Source organism: Coregonus lavaretus, assembly GCF_964263955.1.
Source record: "Coregonus lavaretus genome assembly, chromosome: 19".
NCBI classification, from domain to species: Eukaryota; Metazoa; Chordata; class Actinopteri; order Salmoniformes; family Salmonidae; genus Coregonus; species Coregonus lavaretus.
The window spans coordinates 33,718,967-33,744,904 of record NC_140006.1 but is presented as its reverse complement, the minus strand read 5'-3'; the positions used below and the strand labels follow the sequence as shown (position 1 = coordinate 33,744,904).

The following is a 25,938-nucleotide window of genomic DNA, read 5'->3' as shown; positions in this document are numbered from 1 at the left end:
CTTTGATTAAACTTTTATTTTTCAAGATTACAGCTAAATATATAAGCACTTTTTACTATTAATAAATGTCTCATGACATTTGGCTTTCACACAAACATATGTCTAAAAATTTATAATGTTCATATACCAACATTGTTACACACATAACAAATGTAACATGACACATGGTTGAAATAAAATGATTAGCTTACATTGTAATCTCTTCAATGTCAAAGGAAAACGTATTACTTTAACCAATTAACAGCTCAGTCGTTCAAATATAAAGGGTAGGTTGAGAGGACAAATACTGTATATGCAAACTATTTTATAATTTTCTAACAAAACAGATGATATTTTATCCTAACCTTCCGATCCTATGCCTAGCACCTCTGTAAAGTGTCATTGTGAATGCATGTGCATTTTTACTTCATTGATTTTCCTATTGGCAATAGAGTAAACCATCATCTGGCTACTGTAGACTTAGCTAACTTCACAAAACTAGTCCAGTACACACAGGTAATGATCCTTTACATGACACTGTTTCCTGAGCTTCTCTACCTGCTCAGCCTTTTCTAATGTGTATTGTGCATGTGTGCGCATGAGGTAATCTTCAGGCCAAAAAAAAGAGGACGTATTCCACTGAACGTTACAAGAGTGAAATAGCTACCAAATGTAGCAACACTTACATGTCAATGTAGTGAGCTAACACCGTATGTTTATGCTACGAAAACACAATGTTACATATCACCATTAACTTTTTTTTATGGTAATACATGAATTATTTGATTACCAATATAGCCTACACTTATCCTAAGTCTGCCGAAGTAAACTAGTACGTAGGCTTTTCTTCATACACTAAAATGAATTATAAACAAGAATAAAACATGTAAAAAGAGAAAAAAAACTACAGATAAACATGATAGGCACTATTAATCTCCTTTGAGTCAGAGGCTGTTAATCTGTTCTTTCTTCACTCTTCTCTACTCCTCCTTCTTGATGCGTCCTTTGAAAGCATCCATAAAATTGAACGCTCCCAGGTACATCCCCAGCAGAACCCCGAGCTTGACGGGCAAAATACTGTGGTGATAAAAACAACAGTCAAGCTACATATTAGCAACGATCACTGCAATGCACAATTTATAGCCTATTAGGAGAACAACAAACATTGTCTGGAATAGAAAGTGAGTCCAAATGACTTCATTGGAACTTCATTAGAACAAACTACATTAAGTCATCTATTCTGTTAGTTAGGCTAGTAATCTATTATGTTAGTTAGGCTAACTGGTAATCACAGTAGGACTAAATTAAAGAAGAAAACACTGATGAATATCCAATAAATTATTCAGGGTATAATCAACACGGTTTGAATGTCTTCCGGTCCAGTAACAAAACTTATTTCAAAGGGCATAATAACCTCATAATTGCACTACTTAAGATGTTAATAAGAGAAGCCATTTCATGCCTTAACCATTTAGTCTAATTGGTGGCGAGTGATTACGTCTACTGTATTAGTCATGGCTGTATTGTGTTGTATTCGACATGAAACCAACGACTCATTCTGAAAGGCCTCAAGGAACTAAAGTAGCAATGGAAATAATTATAGATAATTATAGTCAACTGCAGTCCTAATCAGGTGTAGGTCTGAATAAATCTGTGTTGTCTCCAGCTAAATGTAGTCTTGCAGCCCACTCAACCAGGTGCTTCTATAACAGCAACTGCTAATTGGCATCCGTAATTCGCATAAATGCATAAGTAAAGCATTAGCAACAGCCCAAAGGCCGGCAGATGGCAATTTTGAGTCGTTTCCATCTTACCGTCCAAACGTATTGTATGCAGCTGGCAATAGACTTGTATCCTCCTGGATCATGTTCCTACCTAAAACATTCTCCATTCAGGCTGCTGCAAAGGCATCAATTTCCTCCTTAACTAGATTTAATGGCGAGAAGGCCGGAAAAATTGGGAATATATGCATACTTTCTTTATGAAACACCATTTTCCACCACCATGCTAAAGTGGCTAATGCCTAGGAATGCTAATCCCGGGTGTTGCATATCGCGTTCAGCCAATCAGGTTGCAGCAGTGTGGTTTACCCCTGGCTGAACTCAGGGTGCTACAGGAAGTAGCATTAGCCACTAGCTTGGTGGTGGAAAATGGTGTTTCAAAGAAAGTATCCTATTTTCCCAATTTATTTCTTCCTTCTCGCCATTAAAATCTAGTTAAGGAGGAAATCGACGCCTTTGCAGCCTGAATGGAAAATGTTTTATGTACGAACCGGTCCACGGGAATACGAGTGTATTGCTAGCTGCATACAATGCGTTTGGACGGTAAAATGGAACCATTAATACCAGATCAATATCGCCATCTGCCGGCCTTTGGGCTAGCTTGGTAAGTGTTTACCGGTACTTGCAAGCCTTATGGAGATACAAAGGCTGCGTTTACACAGGCAGCCCAAGTCTGATCTTTTTTTCCACTAATTGGTCCTTTGACCAATCACATCAGTTCTTTTCACATAATATATTTTTCAGAGCTGATCTGATTGGGCAAAAGACCAATTAGTGAAAAAAAGATCAGAATTGGGCTTACTGTGTAAACACAGCCAAAGACAAGGTGTTGTGATGTGACATTGGCTGGACATTACTTAGACATGTGTGGATGGATTTAACACTTTACAGACTGGCTGGCACACTAGAATAACCAGAATATATTTGAATAGCACAGATTCACTTGGGTGATTTCAAATCCAGGCCTTCAGGTCTGCAGTGTTCATCGTTCCCCTCTTGAAGTACGAACTGTATCTTCGTTGGTGCATGCCCTAGTACAGTATATGACATTCACTATTCAATCCGTATCGTGGAAGTTCAGCTTTACAGCATGATTGAAATTTAAAGGGAAACATTCCCGCGTTACTGGAGACTGCATTCACGATAAACGCTGCATATGGTGGCTCAATCGGAAATTACCTTAACATTTTATCGCGGAATCTGTAACGCTTCAGTGATAGACCGAATAGAGCCCCTAGTGTGATATTATTCAGATGTACACCTGCAAATACCTGCCATGGGCATATTGTACTTGTACGTGTATGACTGACATCCTCAAATAAAAAGCTAATTGATTACCTTTTGACAGCCTTGCAAAAGAAATAGAAAACGTGATATCAAATATTTCCCATACATTTTTTACTGATATGATCTCCATGCAATATGCCCTGGAGTGTACCCGGGCGGCCCTGCCATTACAACAGAAACTGTTTCCCCATCACTAGGGGCATGTTCAGGAGGGTACAACGTTACAAAAAGTTCTGATAGACATGTATGGTGTAGATAAGAAAATATGATTGTCTGTCGTACAATGAGAATCATACCAGCTATGTATCAGGTTGTTTCCCCTCACTAAATACACCCCTGTAACGACTATTAGCGCTGACTAGGTTTGCACTGGGTATGAGTGAGGGTTTGCTGAATTATTGTAGACTAACAGATGACTCATCCCGTCTTACAAAAACACACATTTTTATTATAATTCTTGAAGTATTCACATATCCCGATGGGATTTACAATCATGGCCATATAAAAAGTTGTGAAGATACTCACACCCAACCACAACCAAGTGCAGTGCATTTCTACATACTGTAACAGGTATTTAATTGATGCACAATGCCTTATTTTATTTTTTTACAATGGTACTAGGCCCAAGTGGAACAGCTTTGACAGATTTTCATAATGCAGAAGTCAAAAACAAACAAACAAACTCCTTCACTCTCACTAGTTCCCTAAAATATATATCTGTATGCAAATGTTTGCAAATTCATCAATGCACAATCCTTCTACAGGGCTTTGGGTGACGTCTTTGTTTCACAAATAAATAAGTGACAGAATGTACCTTCAGTACTACTTATAATGCACTAACACTATGCAGATTGAATTCCCTGATACCTCCAATGCCCACCTGGTGAAAATTGAATGCTGACAATTTACCTCAAGCTGTTGGAAAATGTAAGTGTTATGCTAACAGAAATCACCTCGGAGCCCTTAACAGTGTGAAATGCAGAATTAACCGTTAAACTTAAAATCTACATTTTGCTATCGGTAGCCACTGACACTGATGCACATGCCCAATGGCTTCGTATGGAACAGAAAACACAATTCACAGCCTGAGGGTGTGTGAGTGTGTTGACAATGGGCATGGATTAAATGTGGGTCAAACAGAGTGCAAGGGGCTCAAGTGAAGATCAGTACAGCTTTAGGCTTGTTGTCTCACAGTGCTCTGGGTTCTCGAAGGCACCCAGGTACTTCCCCAGGAGAGCTGCCTGCTTCCACCTCAAGGAGCTATAAGGACACGGTGAAGGGGGGAGGTCAGCAACTATATAAACACTTAAGTCACTCTTTGTGCATTAACCATCTAAGATTAATAAACATCCATTGTGGATCAGAAGTGACATTTTCAACCAGAACCTGTGATCATTAATATGTGCCCCCAAATAACAACCAGTGTGTCAATTTCTTAAGATACCGCATATACATGAATGTATGTTAGTGAGAAAATATAACATTTGTGTAAAACACGTTTCTTTGAACTATAACTGAACTGACAGCCTGCCTGATGTAGTGAAGTAACACGCTTCATAAGTGTGCACAGTTTAGCCTGGCAATGCATTCGTCCATAGACAAAATACTAAAGCTCTGTTGCTTGGCAACCCAGCTCAAATGCTTGGGTCCACATACACCAACAGTATAAAAATGCTTTGACTTAAAGCTTGGGGTGGTTTGGTTTCACTACAACTGCTAGTCACTAAACCAGATGTTTAAATGTTTGTCTGTCTATCCTTCCTCGTCAATTACTACAGTAAATAATTCACCATCCTGTCTGAGACTTGAAGGCTCAGGAACAGTAAAAACAAGCCGCAAAAGTGACATCTAGGGAAGATCTGGACTATGCCAATTGAAAGACTTGAAGCTAAACTACTTCTGGCAGGGAGGCAGGCTAGAGAACTAGACCGAGGGCACCCTACCTGGGCATTTACTAGTGGAGGAAACACAGTTTGTGACCAGGGGTATGACAATACTGTGCATTTTGAGCATGTAACCATTTCTGAGTATTGGAATTGCGTGACTGACCGTGTCATTGTGCGTGTTTGTGCAGCAGATCTCTGAGTGATTGAGGCAGTGCGACCAATAGCTAAACCCAGCATGCTATCCCCATCATGAAGTGTAGAGTGAAGAAAATGAAGGGACTCACTTCTTCAGGCCCATGAGAAGATACATGCTCTTTGGGAGCAGAAGGTAGACCTGGTTAGTTAAAATGGCTTCAATGATCTTCTTCGCTACGTAGTCTGGATCCAGGATGGGCAACAAGAGAGGCCACCTGTGGGGGGGAAACCATTTATTTACCTACTAGCACAACTGTAGCCAGTCCATAGTATGTAATGTTTCTTCTTGTGTACAGTACACACTTCTATGTTTGTTGTTGATAGTGATAATGATACTTTATACAACGGGTGGGTCAAATCCTGGATGCTGATTGGCTAAAACCACATTCCAGCCAGTGTCTATTCCACAAGTTACCACTGGTTAAAGCTATGACGTTCAAATGCCTATTTACTCTGTTCCATCTCACTTCGCAATCCACTGTTTTATCAGCCCAGCCAGGCAATTTATAAACTTGATCTCCACTATAAAAAGCATCTAGACATTATCTCCCATTTCTTTTAGACTAGCATTGATTTTCAACAGCGGAGATTTGTATAAACCTTGCTGTCCGTCTCTCCGACATTTGCAACATTGTTTCAATATTAAAATTATATCTCCAGCTGTCCCATAGTAATGAACATGTCGGGAGTCGGGATGAGACAGACAGGCATCTTTTCTCAGCCAGTCATGAATCAGCTGGCATAATTTATATGGATATATACAAAGAAATGTCAATAGAAACAACTACAACGAAATGCAGCTAGTTTGCTGTCTTTCCAGCTTCAATTTGAAGTGATTGTGTTAGCTGTGTTGTTGGGTAGCTCCTCTGAACAACTGTGTCCTGACGAGAGTGCATATTTTCTATGCCAGGTGAAATTGCGCATCATTAGCTCATTGTTATAGATTTATCCAAATAAATGTCACTAGAAAACAGTTTAAACAAACACAAATGCAGCTACTTTGCTGTTATACTGGCTGCACTGATAGACGTGACTGTAAATTAGCCGTAATTAGCAAGCTAGCAAGCAAGAAGAACGTTGCCAGCCAGTATGGCAATGGAACATTTAGAACGAACGACTGGGTCGCGTCCATAGATACAGAACGACTGGGTCGCGTCTCTGGCAACCGAACCGATAGAACGAACGACCAGCCGGCTTGGGTAGGAACCCTAGATTTGTGTCGGGACTATATCTTGTGGAAGGATAAAATAGTATGAATAAATTAATCAAATTAAAGTTTTTAATGAAAATATGTCAATCATTATTTGAATATGTTGGTAACTCATTGTATAAAAGTAATAATGCCCTCGAAGCCAGTGTTTGGAGGATATATTGGCACGGTTTGCCGGCCCTCGACGAACACCCCTGCCAATATATCCTCCAAACACCAGCTTCTCTGGCATTATCACTTAAGTGTACCATAGGGCTAGCAATGTTGACTAGCAACGTTGAGTATCAGTCCACATACTTGACCTAGGTGCGTGACCTTTTATACATAGTGTGTTGTGACAATAGGCATTAGTAACACACAAGCACACACAGCTCAGAGAGGAAGTCTCCCAGCCACTTTCCTAAGTCCTCCCACAACACAATCATCTATTTTGCCCTGTCAATGGTGAGACAAGGCCCTCAATTTCATGCTTCAAAAGAACCCAACTCAATTTCAAAGGTCTCTCGTCGAGTTTCATAAAAACAGAACTGGCCCTGGCATTTAAAGGGATTGTATTTGTCTACATGGATGCATACCCTTTCAGCAGGATTCAATCTGAGAAACTTTTAATGAGAAATTCTATTAAATATATGCAAGGAGGATAATAAACCTTTATAAAAGCATTAAGAATAACATGACAACATTAAAGTCAGAAATTAAATCCTGTATAACACCTCTTATGGCAGATAACTTACTTAGTATTGCAGCCATCGAACATGCCAGTATTGATGAAGTATGGACACACTATGGTAGTCTTGACTCCATCCTTCCCCGTAGCCAGCAGCTCCAGAGCCACAGACTCAGCAAAGCCAATAGCAGCAAACTTACTGGCACAGTAATCTATCAGGAGAGAGAAACATGAATTGGCAAACAGTACTAGAGCAGGTTAAACAAAGGTCTCTACAGCAAGATAATGTTTGTCTAAACTAAATTGTGAAATTGCACCAATGCCAACGTCAATTAAATGTTGAAATGGACTGTCCTTGAACCATTTTCAGCCCCATCTACCCCAGTCTGTCTATGAACCCAACTACAGTACATTAACAAGTTAAACCTCTACCCCATTCAAGGTCGACTGATAACATCTGTATCGATCAGCTCCACAGTAGGACTCTGATTGCATGATGTACTGCCCAGAGTTTACAGAATAGACAAAGGCAATGTTCTGCACAATGGCCACAGGGTGTGTAGCATTGTTGGGAAAAGGACCCGTAAGTAAGCATTTCACTGTGCAGGCTTTTGTTCTTGCCCTGCACCAACACCTGATTAAGCCAGTCATCAAACATTGAATAGCCTTCAGGTGTCTTGGTGCTGGACCGGAACAAAAGCCTGCACATCCTGTCGCTCTCCAGGTCCAGTATTGAGGAACATTGGTGTAAGTCATGCACACATGCATACTGGGTGATTTACCTGCTAGCCCATTGACACCAATCAGACCAGCTGAACTGGCAATGCTGACCAGGTGACCGTGGTTGTTGGCAGTCATCGCTGGGAGGAAGGCTTTATATGTCTAGAGAGAAATTAGCGGGAGAACTTAAGAACAGTACACAGATCTGTGTTCATTTGATGGTTATGGGTGGAATTGCCGCTACAAGGGACATAGGCCTACAATGGAGGTTAGAGCCATCACATTTTTATAAACGTATTGGCTGATTTAGGATAATGCTTTCACATTTAAATTCCTGCACTGATAAAGACAGCAAGTGAGAGAAACCAGACAAGACAGTGTAACAGATGTGAGCTAGTCATCTCATTAGCTCACCCAAAAGTGTGCCATGGTGTTAACTTCAATGGTTTTCTCAATGAGGGAGTCTGGTGCATCCATGAACTTCTTGCCCGTGACGATGCCTGCGTTGTTTATGAGAATGCTTACATCCCCCACCTCTCGCTTGACCTAAACATAGACGTGTTAACTTTTATCACACTCTTTACTTCAAAACACACGTTGACTCAACACACATGACATCTTTTTGTTTCCTACATCCTGGTAAGGATTATATAACATTGTTGCTGTGTAATTATGGACATGGGTAACAGGTTGAAGCTGGGGGGGGGGGGGGGGGGGGTGTATTTAAAGAGCGACTTAACTCGATGTGTTTTTCTGTTGCTCATTAACAAAAACGAGATTTCAGTTTTGGGGGTGTGGTTCGATGTGGCTGTGTTATCGTACCCTGGCAGTTAGTGTTGTTTGTCACTCGAGACTCCGTAGCAACAACATAGCCAATAGCATACCACTTCCTCAAAATAAATCAGAATTAATCTAAGATAAATCAAGAAATCTGTCATTCATTGACATTTTTGTCAAGGACGTTTTAGTCACACAATTGGGGTTTGGTGCAGTATTTCTCAAGTTCAAAAATGTGCATGAAAACTAGTAGTCCACTGCAGACTAGTCTGCTGCTGCACAGGACAGCAAGCTTTCAAACTATCGTAAATAAAGCACAAGCTAAACGCCGTTTATCAGTGCCCGAAATCACTAGCTAGCTAAATTCAGTGTTTGTCAATGAAGCTAGCTAGTAGTAGCTTGCAGGCACATTGAGCAGGGAAGCCACGTTAACTAAAATCAGCTTATCAACCAGCTTATCAAGTCACTGGCGAGTACGTGTGTGCTAAGGTGCTGTTATGTTTTTACAACTTTCTCACTATCTATTACCAGAGAGTGCGTCTGTCTGGCACAATTTCATAGCAAATCATGTTACAAAACAGGTCGCGGCAGGACACAAGATGCTCACAAATGGATTTAGAATCTTGACAAGTGGCAGTTGGGATGTACAGTAAGTGCGCATCGTCTCAATTCTCATTTTGCCTAAAACAGTGGCAGACTCAGTGCTCGACTTGGGCAGGAGGGCATAGAACTGTGTACCGGCACCTCACATTTTCTACTGCTTGAGTTCCTGCACCTCTTATAGAATATTAGCGAAAAAGTATAGTGGATTTCCTGCAACTAAATATAAAACATTACCGGCACCCAAACTGAGTAGGCTACCGGCTCCTATTTCAGTCCAAGTCAAGCACTGGACAGACTCAAGTGAACACTATCAAACACATCAGCAAGTGGCCACTCTATAAAGGGCTTAGGGGCCAAGTGTTCTTTCAACATAACATTGGCAACATGTTATCTTATGTAAACAAGTCCGGGGCGCTGCGTAATATGTCTCACAGTCTGTGTTCTGCCGTACGATTGGATAGAGAGCAATCAGCACATGCATGACAATTCTCCCTAGGCATTACCATCCCGTGTTAGTGGGCATGATCGAAATCAAAACCCAACCCTGTGTAAGTCATGATGAACTCCGTTACACAAATCTCACAAAACTCAGTTTTGGAATATAATGACTTTATGACCAAAATGACCAAACTTCCTTCCTAATGGACACAGAGACAAAAATGGCATCCACGAGTTCATCTGACTCTGGGGAAGTAGAAAAAGGGCTTCATTGCCAAAATCCCGAAGTATCCCTTTAAAAGGTTGTCAGTGTTGCTGATAAGGTTGACAATTACCTTCTAAATGTATTTGTGTGGCTACAATATCATCTTTAGTGCACAACATTTTCTGGTTTGCAGAGAAATGCATTGAAAGAGAGAAATGACACTTCTACCGAGACCTAATCGATTTAACTTCTAATGCATGGATGTGATCGATGTACTCTCGCTGTTCTCAAAATAACAAATGGCAAGCGCATGCAGCTACTCATCCCACTTGCTTCAGTGTGCATGTTCACTACACGACAGAAACGAGTGCGTAGAGCTCTTGCACTAAATGATGGCAGGTTAAACTAAGGATTCTGTGCCTTTTTCCGCTGGGGGAGGAATGTAGATAGTTTATTACGCATGTATGAGCCATACATTGACAAGTCGAGTCCAAAATGGGAGGTTTTAAAAAATAACAAGGTCGTTTTCAACCCTCCGGAATCTCTCTTTAATATCACAGGAGACCATAAGGCTTGGTGAGAATTACCCACCAAGGGCTAGTGTCAGTGCAGGCTTTTTCCAACAAAGCAGCAACACTAATTCAGCCAAGTATAGTCTTGATTGAAGACTAGTTTATAAGAATCAGGTTGCTTACCTGATCAGCCACTCTGTAGACTTCGGCCTTGTCACTGCAGTCACACAGGTAGTAGTGGACCCTAGTCGCCCCTTTCTCCTTCACTAGCCTTGTAGTCTCCTTCATGCCCTCCTGGTTGATGTCCCACAAGACCAGAGAGACGCCCAGTGGGGCAAACTTCTCAGCCATGAGCCGGCCAATGCCGCTGCCCGCCCCAGTGATGAGGACGATTTCACCGGTGACATTTTTCTTCTTGAGTGGGATGAACAGTTGGACAAACGCCTCCATGTTGTAATAGATCGACATTACGATCACTTGAAGGGTTTCCAGGAGGAAATTCATTTTGCTGATCCCTGGAAAGACAGTTGTTTGTCACAATTAAAAGTTAATTTGTTTGTTTGCCAACTTCCGTTTGATTTGGTTTAATTGTTTTATGCAGTCTTATTTGTTTGTCTATTGAATAGATTATTGCAGAGGAGCGTTTTATAGCCTACCAGAAACTTTGCAGTTTAGTGTTCTGCTTTTGTAGTTGGCAAATGTATTTCTGTAGCCTATAGAATCAACATTCTTTTATCTAAAAAGGATAACTTTCAACTGATAATATAATGCATGAAATGCAACTAGGCTATTCATTTAAATAAAAAACGACAAATGCAAAACACACCATTTTCATTTGGTGATGTAAACAAACATGTGTGCACTGAATTCGGGCTGGGCGATGTGGCCAAAATATCATATCACTGTATAAAAAGTTCTAAATTTGCTTAATGAGTAGTGCGTGAATCTAGGGTGCAAAACATACATTCTAAGTGATTTCAAAGGGTCTTTCTCCATTCTGATTGTTTTATACTGTTCAATTAAACTTAAACCCAAAATCATTTTTTTCATACATTTCTGCATTTCCTGCACTCATTTCAGAGAATTTCCACACTGCGACGTAGGGCTGCACGATATGGGCAAACAATCTATGCCTTATTATTTTTAACCAAATGTTGCAATTACGATTTGACTTGCAATTTAGAGCAAAACACTTGGGTGAACTTTTGGAATCATGGAAATTAAATGATTATTCAGATTCTATTGTTAGAATATAATGGTGGACACTTTGAATACAGTGTTGTTTGACATGACAACGAATGAAAATGCCACGGGGAGGATTGTGACGGGTAGGAACCAAAGTGTTTCCTAGGGGACCGTATAATCTTTGGCTACATTGAATGTTCTCTCTTAGTTACTTCATGTAGCTAACATATTCTTACTTCGCATATTCCTCTGATTTAGAAGACACTGTTGCACAAACAACATGCTGATTTAGGTCTACACACCATCACTGGTATTATCAGGCTGTATAGATAATTACGTTTGCTCTGACTCAGTACATTTATTAGCTAGCTAGCGATTAGCGGCTAACAAGATTTAGGGGCAACTTGCTAAGAAAAGACAAACTAGCTGTTGGCAGATGTAAGAAACAAACTAATAGTGTAATTATAGAACGCTGGTGGATTTATATTAAGAAGCAAAGTGAAAACAGCGTCGTTGTCATCAACATTGTTGCATGCGCTGCATTGACCATGTAGACTGAACGCAGGAGTCTTGTGGTCGAGGAACAACAAATGTGCTCCTTGAGTGACAGGGGCTAGGTCTGTGTGGAAAGCGGCATGGAGAGAGAGAATATGACATTTGAAATGTTCTTTATTCTTTTGAAACTTCTAAGTGTAATGTTTACGGTTAATATTTATTGTTTATTTCACTTTTGTTTACTATCTACTTCACTTATTTTGGTTATGTTAACACACGTTTCCCATGCCAATAAAGCCCTTAAATTGAAATTGAAATGAGAGAGAGCGGACTGAAGTAGCAAAGTAAACTATAAAAATGGACGTTACACATGCCTTATCACATTTAACAAACCAAACATTCAAATACCGTTATAGAGGGTAAAGTAAAAACCCAAACCGGTCCGTGCATCAATACCAGTATACCGCCCAGCCCTACACTGAATGATAGGACAGAGCGAATACAAAGTAGCAAAATATAAAAAATGTCAGTGTTTCAAAATGTATCCAGATTTTACCGACGCAAGCGTAGGCCTGAGGTTTCCATTAAATTGGCGACATTTAAATGTGAATGTTCTAAAATCCACATTAAAAACAATATGCCAGAGGGGTGTTTCCATTCAACTGTGCGTGATGACGTGATGCACATAAAAATAACTTTTGCGATTAAATTGCCATGTACCGAATAACATTTTTAAAAAGTTAAATGGGTTTCCATCACATTTTCAACTCCACTGATGGTTTCGTCTGTAAAAATGTGTTATATAGCGAATGTACCAACTGGTCTTGGCACGTGCGTTTTAGCCAATACACAAATACAATACAGGTACAGCCTGCATCAGGGATGGGCAACAGGCGGCCCGCGGCCTCCCTTTTGTAGGCATGCAGATAATACTTTTTAAAAATAATAAATAGGAAATCAGTCGCGTCTCAACTAGGGCTGTGGCGGTCACAATTTCATCAGCCGGTGATTGTCAAGCAAGTAACTGACAGTCTCACGGTAATTTACCGTTAATTAACAAACATATTTAGCATCTCCTGGCTTCCACACACAGCCTACAAGCCACTGATGCAGACCTTAGGAACATCTACAAAAAGTATAATAAACCCATGTAATATAGCCTACACCTTCACAATAAAATAAAAAAATTTATGCACTCACTAACTGTAAGTCGCTCTGGATAAGAGTGTCTGCTAAATGACTAAAATGTACAAATGTAAATTATTTATTTCAGACAGGTCTAAAGGAGCATGATATGAAGAAAATGTAGTCTATTTCAGAAGAACAGAATAGCATACTCTGAGTTTTCCTTATCTTAGGTCCTTGTCTGCCTATGCCAAATGGCTGTGGGCTACACTAGTTCATTTAGCAGACAAGATTTGCTTAGAATTCCGTGGCATTATTTTATAGTATGAAGAATACAATTGAACAAAGCTGAATAAAATAGAAAGGATATTTTCTCCAAATGATTTGAGGGAGTGCGCACATGCGGCTATTCTGTGTTGAGCGGTTAACAATGAAATAGGTATTCCTATATGCTTAATTTAGAGTTATTAATGTAACTTTAGTTGTTCTACAAATGTTGGGCTATATGTTTAGATTTTTTAAAACATTGTAAGGCTGCATCATGTGACTCTAATGATGATTTCGTGGGCTATACTCAGCCTTGTCTCAGGGTAGTAGGTTGGTGGTCTGTTGATATCCCTCTGGTGGTGTGGGGGCTGTGTTTTGGCAAAGTGGGTGGGGTTATATCCTGCCTGGTTGGCGCTGTCCGGGGGTATCGTCGGACGGGGCCACAGTGTCTCCCGACCTCCCTTCTCTCAGCCTCCAGTATCTATGCTGCAATAGTCTATGTGCCGGGGGGCTAGGGTCAGTCTGTTAAATTTGGTGTTATTCTCCTGTCTTATCCGGTGCCCTGTGTGAATTTAAGTACGTTCCCTCTAATTTCTCTCCCTCTCCCTCCCCTCCCAGAAGACCTGAGCCTTAGGACCATGCCTCAGGACTACCTGGCCTGATGACTCCTTGCAGTCCCCAGTCCACCTGTTCGTGCTGCTGCTCCAGTTTCAACTCTTCTGCCTGCGGCTATGAAACCCTGACCTGTTCACTGGACGTGCTACCTTGTCCCAGACCTGCCGTTTTCAACTCTCTACTGCACCTGCTATTTCAACCTCTAAAAGCCAAGTGACATTTACTCCTGATGTACTGACCTGTTGCAACCTCTACAACCACCGTCATTATTATTTGACCCTGCTGGTCATCTATGAACGTTTGAACATCTTGGAGAAAAATCTGGCCTTAAATGGCCATGTACTGTTATAATCTCCACCCGGAACAGCCACCCCTTAGAGCCTGGTTCCTCTAAGTTTCTTCCTAGGTTTCTGCCTTTCTAGGGAGTTTTTCCTAGCCACCATGCTTCTACATTTGCATTGTTGCTGTTTGGGGTTTTAGGCTGGGTTTCTGTATAGGCACTTTGACATCTGCTGATGTAAAAAGGGCTTTATAAATACATTTGATTGATTGATTTGAAAAAAGTAGCTTGAAAGGCATGAGCTCTGCTTTGTTTTTTTTGCGCAGGCTGTACACACTTCATAAGTATCTCATTCACAATTTGACAAGCACTTGATAATGCCTCGAATTTCATGGCGGCATCCCCCTTTGTGTGGCCATAATGCACCCCAAAAAAATCCATGCCTTTTGTGGCTAGTGGCCCTTAGCCCGGAGTGCTGCGTGCTCCGAAGCGCCTCTCACTCACGTGATCAGATCTTTCTCACAGGCTACAAGTGAAGACAGACACATCGGGACGCAACTGCGCGCGTCCTTGTCCAATTCCGAGGTGCATATTGAAGATAATTGGAAGAACTGTCCACATTTACTCAGCCAACAAGATGAGTAGGCCTAATGAACAGCAAAAGCACTAGCCTATGTCAATCTACTATCCCCCATAGTACAAAAGTCGACCTATTCTGTGCGAGAAATAAATATTCCAAACATAGTCTGGGACAGCGGTGGGATGCGATAGATCCCAAATTAATACAACCACTAGCATCAAAAAACCTTTTTCTACGCAATGTGGCTGACCCAACAGATCAGAACGTTTAGCTTAAAATGTTGATAAGCTATTAGGCTATTTCTTCACATTATAAGCGCAGCAATTCGCACATGGCAGTAGGCTATAAGTGCAAATGTTCCATTAGCGGGAAGACACCATTATCAAAAGTGACCGCAAATGCAATTATGCATGTAACGCTTTTATTATAAAAAGGTGCATTTTTATGGTGAAAATGTACTTCCCCAAACTTGAAACTCATGCACCGCTTATGTATGCCAGTTAGGCTCTACACCCCTTGTAAAGCGGATGAATGTGCCTAATTTTAAGAAGTTATTTGCCCACTTTAGTTGTGATACAAACCTTATCAAAACATATAGGCCTATGGGCTAGGCTACATGAGGTGTGCGACTATGATTAGAAAAAGTCGCAAAAAAAGGCATTGTTTCTTATGCTGGGCATCATTCACAAGTGATAATATATAATTCACAAGTTATAGGCTAATATTGTCACCCATCAGACTATTCTTGATTTAATCTTGTCTTTACATACAGTGGGGAAAAAAAGTATTTAGTCAGCCACCAATTGTGCAAGTTCTTTCATCATAGGTACATGTCAACTATGACAGACAAACTGAGAAAAAAAAATCCAGAAAGTCACATTGTAGGATTTTTTATGAATATATTTGCAAATTATGGTGGAAAATAAGTATTTGGTCACCTACAAACAAGCAAGATTTCTGGCTCTCACAGACCTGTAACTTCTTCTTTAAGAGGCTCCTCTGTCCTCCACTCGTTACCTGTATTAATGGCACCTGTTTGAACTTGTTATCAGTATAAAAGACACCTGTCCACAACCTCAAACAGTCACACTCCAAACTCCACTATGGCCAAGACCAAAGAGCTGTCAAAGGACACCAGAAACAAAATTGTAGACCTGCACCAGGCTGGGAAGACTGAATCTGCAATAGGTAAGCAGCTTGGTTTGAAGAAATCAACTGTGGGAGCAATTATTAGGAAATGGAAGACATACAAGACCACTGATAATCTCCCTCGATCTGGGGCTCCACGCAAGATCTCACCCCATGGGGTCAGAATGATCACAAGAACGGTGAGCAAAAATCCCAGAACCACACGGGGGGACCTAGTGAATGACCTGCAGAGAGCTGGGACCAAAGTAACAAATACTACCATCAGTAACACACTACGCCGCCAGGGACTCAAATCCTGCAGTGCCAGACGTGTCCCCCTGCTTAAGCCAGTACATGTCCAGGCCCGTCTGAAGTTTGCTAGAGTGCATTTGGATGATCCAGAAGAGGATTGGGAGAATGTCATATGGTCAGATTAAACCAAAATATTACTTTTTGGTAAAAACTCAACTCGTCGTGTTTGGAGGACAAAGAATGCTGAGTTGCATCCAAAGAACACCATACCTACTGTGAAGCATGGGGGTGGAAACATCATGCTTTGGGGCTGTTTTTCTGCAAAGGGACCAGGACGACTGATCCGTGTAAAGGAAAGAATGAATGGGGCCATGTATCGTGAGAATTTGAGTGAAAACCTCCTTCCATCAGCAAGGGCATTGAAGATGAAACGTGGCTGGGTCTTTCAGCATGACAATGATCCCAAACACACCGCCCGGGCAACGAAGGAGTGGCTTCGTTAGAAGCATTTCAAGGTCCTGGAGTGGCCTAGCCAGTCTCCAGATCTCAACCCCATAGAAAATCTTTGGAGGGAGTTGAAAGTCCATGTTGCCCAGCGACAGCCCCAAAACATCACTGCTCTAGAGGAGATCTGCATGGAGGAATGGGCCAAAATACCAGCAACAGTGTGTGAAAACCTTGAAGACTTACAGAAAACGTTTGACCTGTGTCATTGCCAACAAAGGGTATATAACAAAGCATTGAGAAACTTTTGTTATTGACCAAATACTTATTTTCCACCATAATTTGCAAATAAATTCATTAAAAATCCTACAATGTGATTTTCTGGAATTGTTTTTCTCATTTTGTCTGTCATAGTTGACGTGTAACTATTATGAAAATTACAGGCCTCTCATCTTTTTAAGTGGGAGAACTTACACAATTGGTGGCTAACTAAATACTTTTTTCCCCCACTGTATACTAAATAATGTGTCTGAAATTTGTTTTGATTTAGAATGGACCATTATCATGCACCCGTCTCGAAAATGGGGCAGCGGGAAAAAATAAAATGTCATCTATGCACTTAAATAGTGAATGGAGGATGCTTTTCCCGTGGTTAATTTTCATGCCAGCCAGGTAGGCTATACTCCTGTTGTAAAGATAAGCAATGTGCTTAATATTAGGAAAGTTGAGAAATAAATATAGTAGGCCTAGCCTATAGAAAGCTGATGGGATCCTCCTCTTTTTAGTAGAGGCCATCACTCTGTTTTCTCGGCAATTGCATAGCCTATTGAAATGTTGCACAACATGAGCTCATGGGCTCTCATTAAGTGTTTTATTAGATTTTCGATAACATTTGCACTGATGTCAGAGTGATTAGAGGGACAACAGAGTGCTGAGTAGTTAGCAAGTTTGGTAGGCTACTAATGACCATCAGCAGCATCAGAGCTTGGAGAAGCCTAATTACCGTGACTAAATGGTCACGTGTAATTTGACTGCCTTCATGACTCATGACCGCCAGTGTGGCGGTAATACGGTCACCGCAACAGCCCTAGTCTCAACTTATGTTGAGAGTTACAATAGTAGAATAGTACAATAGACAAGGTGCAATTTTAAAATGTGGCTGTGCATCAACAGTTATCACTGACAGTCACTCAATTACAGTGCCTTGAGAGGATTCACACCCCTTGACTTTTTCCACAATTTGTTGTGTTACAGCCAAAATGTAAAATGGATTAAAAATGTGTCACTTAACTACACACAATACCCCATGTCAAAGTGGAATTTTGTTTTTCGAAATTTTTACGAATTAATACAAAATTAAAAAGCTGAAATGTCTTGAGTCAGCAAGTACTCAACCCCTTTGTTATGGCAAGCTTAAATATATTCAGGAGTAAAAATGTGCTTAACAAGTTACATAATTAGTTAAATGGACTCACTCTGTGCAATAATAGTCGCTTTGGATAAAAGCATCTGCTAAATGGCATATTATTATTAGTGTTTAACATGATTTCTGAATGACTACCTCATTTCTGTACCCCACACATACAGATAATTGTACGGTCCCACAGTCGAGCAGTGAACCGCTTGACCACACGCCACCATATCCGAAGTCTGCGGTTGTGAGGCCGGTTGGACGTACTGCCAAATTCTCTAAAATGACGTTGGAGGCGGCTTATGATAGAAAAATGAACATTCAATTCTCTGGCAACTGCTCTGGTGGACATTCCTACAGTAAGCATGCCAATTGCACGCTCCTTCAAAACTTGAGACATCTGTGGCATTGTGTTATGACAAAACTGGACATTTTAGAATGGCAAGGTGCACCTGTGTCATGATCATGCTGTTTAATCAGCTTCTTGATATGCCACACCTGTCAGGTGGATGGATTATCTTGGCGAAGGAGAAATGCTCACTAACAGGGATGTAAACAAATTTGTGCACAACATTTGAGAGAAATAAGTTTTTTGTGCATATGCTCATGAAACCAACACTTTAAATGTTGCGTTTATATTTTTGTTCAGTGTAGTTACTCCACAATCCTAACCTAATTGACAGAGTGAAATGGAAGCCTGTACAGAATACAAATATTCCAAAACATGCATCCTGTTTGCAACAAGGCACTAGCAAGTAATATTGCAAAATATTTGGCAAAGCAATTCACTTTTTGTCCTAAATACAAAGTTATGTTTTGGGCAAATCCAATACAACATTACTGAGTACCACTCTCCATATGTTCAAGCATAGTGGTGGCTGCATCATGTTATGAGCATGCTTGTAATCGTTAAGTTCTGGGGAGTTTATCAGAAGAAAAAATTTAACAGAATGGAGCTAAGCACAGGCAAAATCCTAGAGGAAAACCTGGTTCAGTCTGCTTTTCCACCAGACACAGGGAGATGAATTCACCTAACCTAAAACACAAGATCAAATCTGCACTGGAGTTGCTTACCAAGAAGACAGTAAATGTTCCTGAGTAGCCTAGTTACAGTTGACTTAAATCGACAGGAAAAATCTATGGCAAGACCTGAAAATGGTTGTCTAGCAATGATCAACAACCAATTTGACAGAGCTTGGAGAATTTTGAAATGAATCATGTGCAAATGTTGCACAATCCAGGTGTTTAAAGCTTTTAGAGATTTACCCAGTAAGACACAGCTGTAATCGCTGCCAAAGGTGCTTCTACAAAGTATTGACTCAAGGGTGTGAATCCTTATGTAAATGAGATATCTGCATTTCATTTTCAATGAATTTGCTAAAATGTCTAAACACGTTTTAACTTTGTCATTATGGGGTATTGTGTGTAGATGGGTGAGACTTTTTATTTAATACATTTTTAATTCAGGCTGTAACAACAAAATGTGGGAGTAAGTCAAGGGGTATGAATACTTTCTGAAGGCACTGTAGCCTATGTCACCTAACATTGATTAGATTGGTAAATTAGTCTAGCCAGTTATCATTGTCAATCATGGTGTGAACATTTAAACGAAGTTGGGGTCCCCCCCCCTCTCAAAATAAAAATCACAGCGCAGTTATCACAAAACATTATTTTCCATGTTATAGCCAATTTTCTAGTTAGGCTATAAAGGCCTGGAGAAAATTGTGTAATTTCAGCGATATGAAGATGCAGAAAATGCAGATAGTAAACAGCATAGTGGGTCAATTTCCACAACAACTAAGAGTGTTGAAGTTCGAGGCTCAACTTCTCCTCTGTTTTGGTGCCCTGGCTACCATGCTGTGAACAGCGAAGCCATGCACATGCGCAGATACTGTGTGTGACTATGTGAGAGCGAAGTGTTGCATCTCGCTCATCTCAATATCCTAGCCTATTCATTAATGATAGGCCCTGCTTTACTGCAGTTGCGAGACATTGCAAGCCAAGAAATTGTGAGATGCAGCATTCCATTGCGAAATACAGCTTTTGATTACCGATAGATAGGCCTAGTGCACGGTTCTGACTGCCTGCCTGGTGGCCGACCTGCCTACACTGTGTCCCTCCCCTCTCCCTCGCTATTAAAGATGTGAGTGCTTGTGTTCTCAGAAGTACGGCCAAATATAACTAACCCAAGCTATTTTTTACAACTTTGGCAAAGGGAAAAATCTGCAAAACGTATTCTACTCTGTTCGTAACAGATTGTAGTTTTGGGAAAATAAAACTGTATTGAAATCAAATGTTTCATAGATGAGAACATTAGCATAATGTTGGCCAAAATCCATCTTGCTCCATCTTCTCCCACTCCCGGCCACTGGGTAGTGAGTGGAAATGCCAACTGGATGCTTCACACTTATACATTGTTCTAGCTGTGGTACGGCAACTAATCAGTCTCCACCGTTCCAAAAATACTGAATCTTAGGAGTCGATTCCTATCGGAATCTTGACACCGGGAGTTGACGTGCAAGGAGTCGAAGAATCAATTATTTTGGAGTAGACTCTCCACCACTATGTCATCATCGTCTGTGTTGCCATGATCGTTGTTTTCCCACCAAATTGGGCTACTTTGAAAACGATGTTGCGGGTGAAAATGTATTGGTCGCGCATGGCTGGTTTTTGGGCTACTTCTAAATTGCACCGCGGCCACCATGGCATTTTTTATATATATATATATATATATATATATATATATATATATATATATATATATATATATATATATATATATATATATACACACACACACACACACACAGTACCAGTCGAAAGTTTGGACACACCTACTCATTCAAGGGTTTTTCTTTTTACTATTTTCTACATTGTTTTATAATAGTGAAGACATCAAAACTATGAAATAACACTTTTTTGGTTACTACATGATTCCATGTGTTAAATCAAAATATATTTTATATTTGTGATAGTCATTCTTAAAATACAAATTAATCTAAAAGGATTTCACCCCAAATATAGTATAAATGTGTGAACGGTGTTAGAGTTATAATGTAGTGGCAACCCACTAACAGAGGGGGGCGGGACTAAACATTCCAGGGTGAAGGGGACTGAGAAAACGGGTTAAAAACAGCCTCCTAAAGGTGGGCGGAGCAAAGTGCCTTTGTGTGTCAAGGGGTATAAAGCTGTATGTATGTTTTTTGGCGCCAGAGCTCTCCATGATTAAAAATACAGATCATTCTTGCTGGTTGTGGACCTTGAATCATTTAAGATTATAACCAGAGCCTTACAACCCCTGGTAATGATTCAAGCTTAGGTTGAATTAGAGATAGAAATTCTCATGACAATTTGATTCTTCAAATAGCCACCCTTTGCCTTGATGACAGCTTTGCACACTCTTGGCATTCTCTCAACCAGCTTCACCTGGAATGCTTTTCCAACAGTCTTGAAGGAGTTCCCACATACGCTTAGCACTTGTTGGCTGCTTTTCCTTCACTATGCCGTCCGACTCATCCCAAACCATCTCAATTGGGTTGAGGTCGAGTGATTGTGGAGGCCAGGTCTTCTGATGCAGCACTCCATCACTCTCCTTGGTAAAATAGCCCTTACACAGCCTGGAGGTATGTTGGGTCATTGTCCTATTGAAAAACAAATGATAGTCCCACTAAGCCCAAACCAGATGGGGTGCCGTATCGCTACAGAATGCTGTGGTAGCCATACTGGTTAAGTGTGCCTTGAATTTTAAATAAATCAAAGAGAGTGTCACCAGCAAAGCACCCCCACACCAGAACACCTCCTCCTCCATGCTTTACGGTGGGAAATACAATGTGGAGATCATCCGTTCACCCACAATGCATCTCACAAAGACACAGCGGGTGGAACCAAAAATCTCAAATTTGGACTCCAGACCAAAGGACACATTTCCACCGGTCTAATGTCCATTGCTCGTGTTTCTTGGCCCAAGCAGGTCTCTTCTTCTTATTGGTGTCCTTTAGTAGTAGTTTCTTTGCAGCAACTCGACCATGAAGGCTTGATTCACACAGTCCCCTCTGAACAGTTGATGTTGAGATGTGTCTGTGACTCGAACTCTGTGAAGCATTTATTTGGGCTGCAATTTCTGAGGCTGGTAACTCTAATGAACTTATCCTCTGCAGCAGAGGTAACTCTGGGTCTTCCATTCCTGTGGCGGTCCTCATGAGAGGCAGTTTCATCATAGCGCTTGATGGTTTTTGCAACTGCACTTGAAGAAACTTTCAAAGTTCTTGAAATGTTCCATATTGACTGACCTTCATGTCTTAAAGTAATGATGTACTGTTGTTTCTCTTTGCTTAATTGAGCTGTTCTTGCCATAATATGGATAATATGCTCAAACGCATTAAGGAAAGAAATTCCACAAATTAACTTAAGGCACACCTGTCAATTGAAATGCATTCCAGGTGCCTACCTCATGAAGCTGGTTGAGAGAATGCCAAGAGTGTGCAAAGCTGTCATCAAGGCAAAGGGCGGCTATTTGAAGAATCTCAAATATTTTGATTTGTTTAACACTTTTTTGGTTACTACATGATTCCATGTGTTATTTCATTCTGTATGTCTTCACTATAATTCTACAATGTAAAAAATAGTAAAAAATAAAGAAAAACCCTTGAATGAGTAGGTGTGTCCAAACTTTTGACTGTTAGTGTATATATATATATATATATATTTTTTTTTTCCACTGTGACCTGCTGCTGCTGACTATCAGGCAGTGAGCAGGTTGTTACTGAGTGAGTGAGTGAGTGAGTGAGTGAGTGAGTGAGTGAGTGAGTGAGTGAGTGAGTGGTGGAGGGCCGGGGGTGTGTGTGTGTGTGTGTGTGTGTGTGTTGAGAGCACTGGTTGAGAGAGCGCTGCTGCAGAGGCAGCTGAGTCACAGAGCCAGAGCAGCATGTGCGCATGTCGTGACAACTTTTTACCAGTTGGAGGTAGGCTATTTAGATTAGTCATTATGGAGACACCCTTTTCCCATAAAACATATTAACGCGCTAGAACGGATATAATGGCGACAAAGCATTGGAAAGGACTTTAGATAAATTCTGTAAGAGGTGGTTTAAAGTAAACTGCATTAAAATGTCTACCTTACTTATGGCTAACCATATCAAGCGAAGTGTTTACTGATGCTCAGTTCTGGGGTCTGGAGCGCTGGGCGAATGGAAATTTGAAATGGAAGTTATGGAACTCCCTCGGGTGCTTGTGTTATTGGGGAAAAAGTCCACAATTAAAATTACATTGAATGTGGAGAATGATAGGTACATTTGCATCTGTTGGTCATCAAGTAGGCTATTAATTTCCACGCCATTGCAGGCTACTGTAGCTTACCATTTGATAAAGTAAATATATTCAAATGACGATATCATTGCAAATCAATTTGTGCCACCTGTGTAGCCTACCTGGAGCTGGCAAACTGATTTAATAAATAGCCTATAATTCAGTTTGTTGTTGTAGCCTTATGCAATTATTAATGGCCATGTTTTGTTCATTAAATTGGAAGTTATCAACTGTGATCATGGTCACAGCTCTATCGCAAATGTATCATTTTCCACATTTAAAATGTCAGTTCCATTGTGGACTTTTCCCTGAAATGAGATGTTGGCCTATCAGAGGCTATAGGCTATATACCGGCATCTAGCTCATCAAACCATGGCAGAGTTGAATTGCAATTATAAACCCTGATTTTAGTCAGTAGCCTATGCCTATTGAAATAACTCATTCTCGCAAATAGGCCATTTATAACAGTTTGTAGTCTTAACATCTGGCACATAACAGCACAATTGACAGAAGATTGCCTAACATTCGTTTTTTGCACAGAGATTTTGAGATCCTCTTTTCAACTTTCATCACGCAAACTCTGTCGGATTTGTCTGTAGTTATGCACATCCGCAAACAGGATTTATTTACAATGATAAACTGGGTGGTTTGAGCCCTGAATGCTGATTGGTTGAAAGCCATGGTATATTGGACATGTACCACAGGAATGACAAAAACATACTTTTTACTGTTCTAATTATGTTGGTAACCAGTTTATAATAGCAATAAGGCACCTCAGGGGTTTGTGGTATTGGCCATATACCACACCTCATCAGGCCTTATTGCTTAATCATAGCAGTCAAAACAAGTTAAATCGACATCCACTGATGGAAAATTATCTGGAGAGTTTAATATGATGGTTAAATATATCAATGATTGTCTATTATATTGACAAGATAGTCAATTGAAATAGATGTCCTCAAAGATGGAAGGCAGGCGAGACCATTCTAGACAATGTGAGGGCAGATGTGTGTGAACAACAGGCCATATAGCTAGATAGATATATAGATGACTCATCTTTGTAGCTGTGCCATTATAGCGTCTGTGACAGCCTCAATAGTGCTGCCCATGCTGTCACAGACGCTATAATGTCTATCTATCTATCTATCTATATGGCCTGTTTTTCACACACATGTCTGCCTTCACATTGTCTAGAATGGTCCAACCTGTTCTCGCCTGCCTTCCATCTTTGAGGACATGTATTTCAATTGACTATCTTGTCAATATAATAGACAATCTTTGATATATTTAACCATCATACCAATCAGCCAATGAAGAAAAGTTACAACTTTTTAAAATGGAGATGTAGTGCTGCCCATGTTATCTTTTCTTCATTGGCTGATTGGTCCCAACTCATAGGAGTTCCCACCCAGTTGACTACTATAAAATGGTGGATTCCCTCAATGGCAATGTCCATACTAATGACTCCTCCATCTCTGTATGACAACAGGGACAATTTATAGAAAGTTGTATTTCCACAGTTGCCGAAATGCCACGTGCGTCCACTTATATCAGGGAATTCGTAACAACCTAACCATTACAAAACGTATATTCGATCAAATAAGCCTCACATAGCAAATGAGCAATTACATTTTTTGTTGACCAAAAGCAACACTGACCTCCATACAAACATTCCTCACTTCGTGGGCTTATTTTCGTGGACAGATTTTAGTTTTCGAGTAAAAATATCAATATTTGTGCATAAAGGCGTTTCCACCGTAATTTCTCGCATAATACATTTTACCACCACAACAGATCCCCCCCTGTCTAGCGTATTTTGTTTTGTCAACATTTGTCAAGTTTACCGACAAATTTGTTGTTTCCATCAGGCATGTTCTTTACTCGCATAAAGGTTGGATGGAAATCTGGTTAATAATCAGCTTCAACCTCAGATATTTTGTAACAACTATCGCTTCCTTTCAACACTGAACATTCGGGTCTTTTAACGACCTTTGCACTCGGTAATTAAAGCAAAAAAATACATGCACTGAAATAGGATTTTGTCCGTTATGTTAAAATATGTCTTCAGTGACATTACCTTCAGCGTAGTTTAGCGGTTGGCTTTTCCTATCGTCAAGTGCCTGAATAGTGCAGCGTACTTTCCTAGATTTGAGCTGGAGCCTGGCGATGTAATGTCACATGACACCCAATCAAAGCCACTGATCAAAGCCAGAGGAAGAGAGAGGCCCAACTCGGCAGAAATTCTGTCTCCCTCCAGCAGGTGGCGTTTTTTCGTTGTTTTGCCCACCAAGCAAGGAGTATGGAGGTCAATGAGTGTTGAATTTGGTCAACAAAAAAATTATGGCTTATTTGCTACGTGAGGTTTATTTGATTGAATATAAGTTTTGTAATGCTTAAGTTGTTACACGTGCTGTGATATAAGTAGGGTACGTGACATCACGGCAACTTTGAGAAAAAACACTTTATATCGGAGTTGTCTCATGGATGAGGCTAGTAGCATAGCATCTCTCCATTGAATACAGGCGGCTGAAGTCAACAACCCTCATCGAATATTCAAAAAATATTGGGAGATAGACAGCCCGCCATGCTGCT

At 40.5% G+C, this 25,938-nt stretch overlaps 1 protein-coding gene across 1 annotated transcript; it reads right to left on the bottom strand.

Annotated features, from left to right (window-relative positions):
- sdr16c5a (short chain dehydrogenase/reductase family 16C, member 5a) lies at positions 1-25,533 on the bottom strand. Its single transcript, XM_084183382.1, has 7 exons — positions 25,424-25,533; positions 10,444-10,775; positions 8,140-8,271; positions 7,788-7,887; positions 7,073-7,217; positions 5,218-5,343; positions 1-1,056 (listed from the first exon to the last, which is right to left on the bottom strand). Exons 2-7 carry the CDS (start codon positions 10,762-10,764, stop codon positions 960-962), a joined length of 921 nt encoding a protein of 306 aa, XP_084039508.1. The 5' UTR covers positions 10,765-10,775; positions 25,424-25,533; the 3' UTR covers positions 1-959.
- Positions 25,534-25,938: the final 405 nt, after the last annotated feature.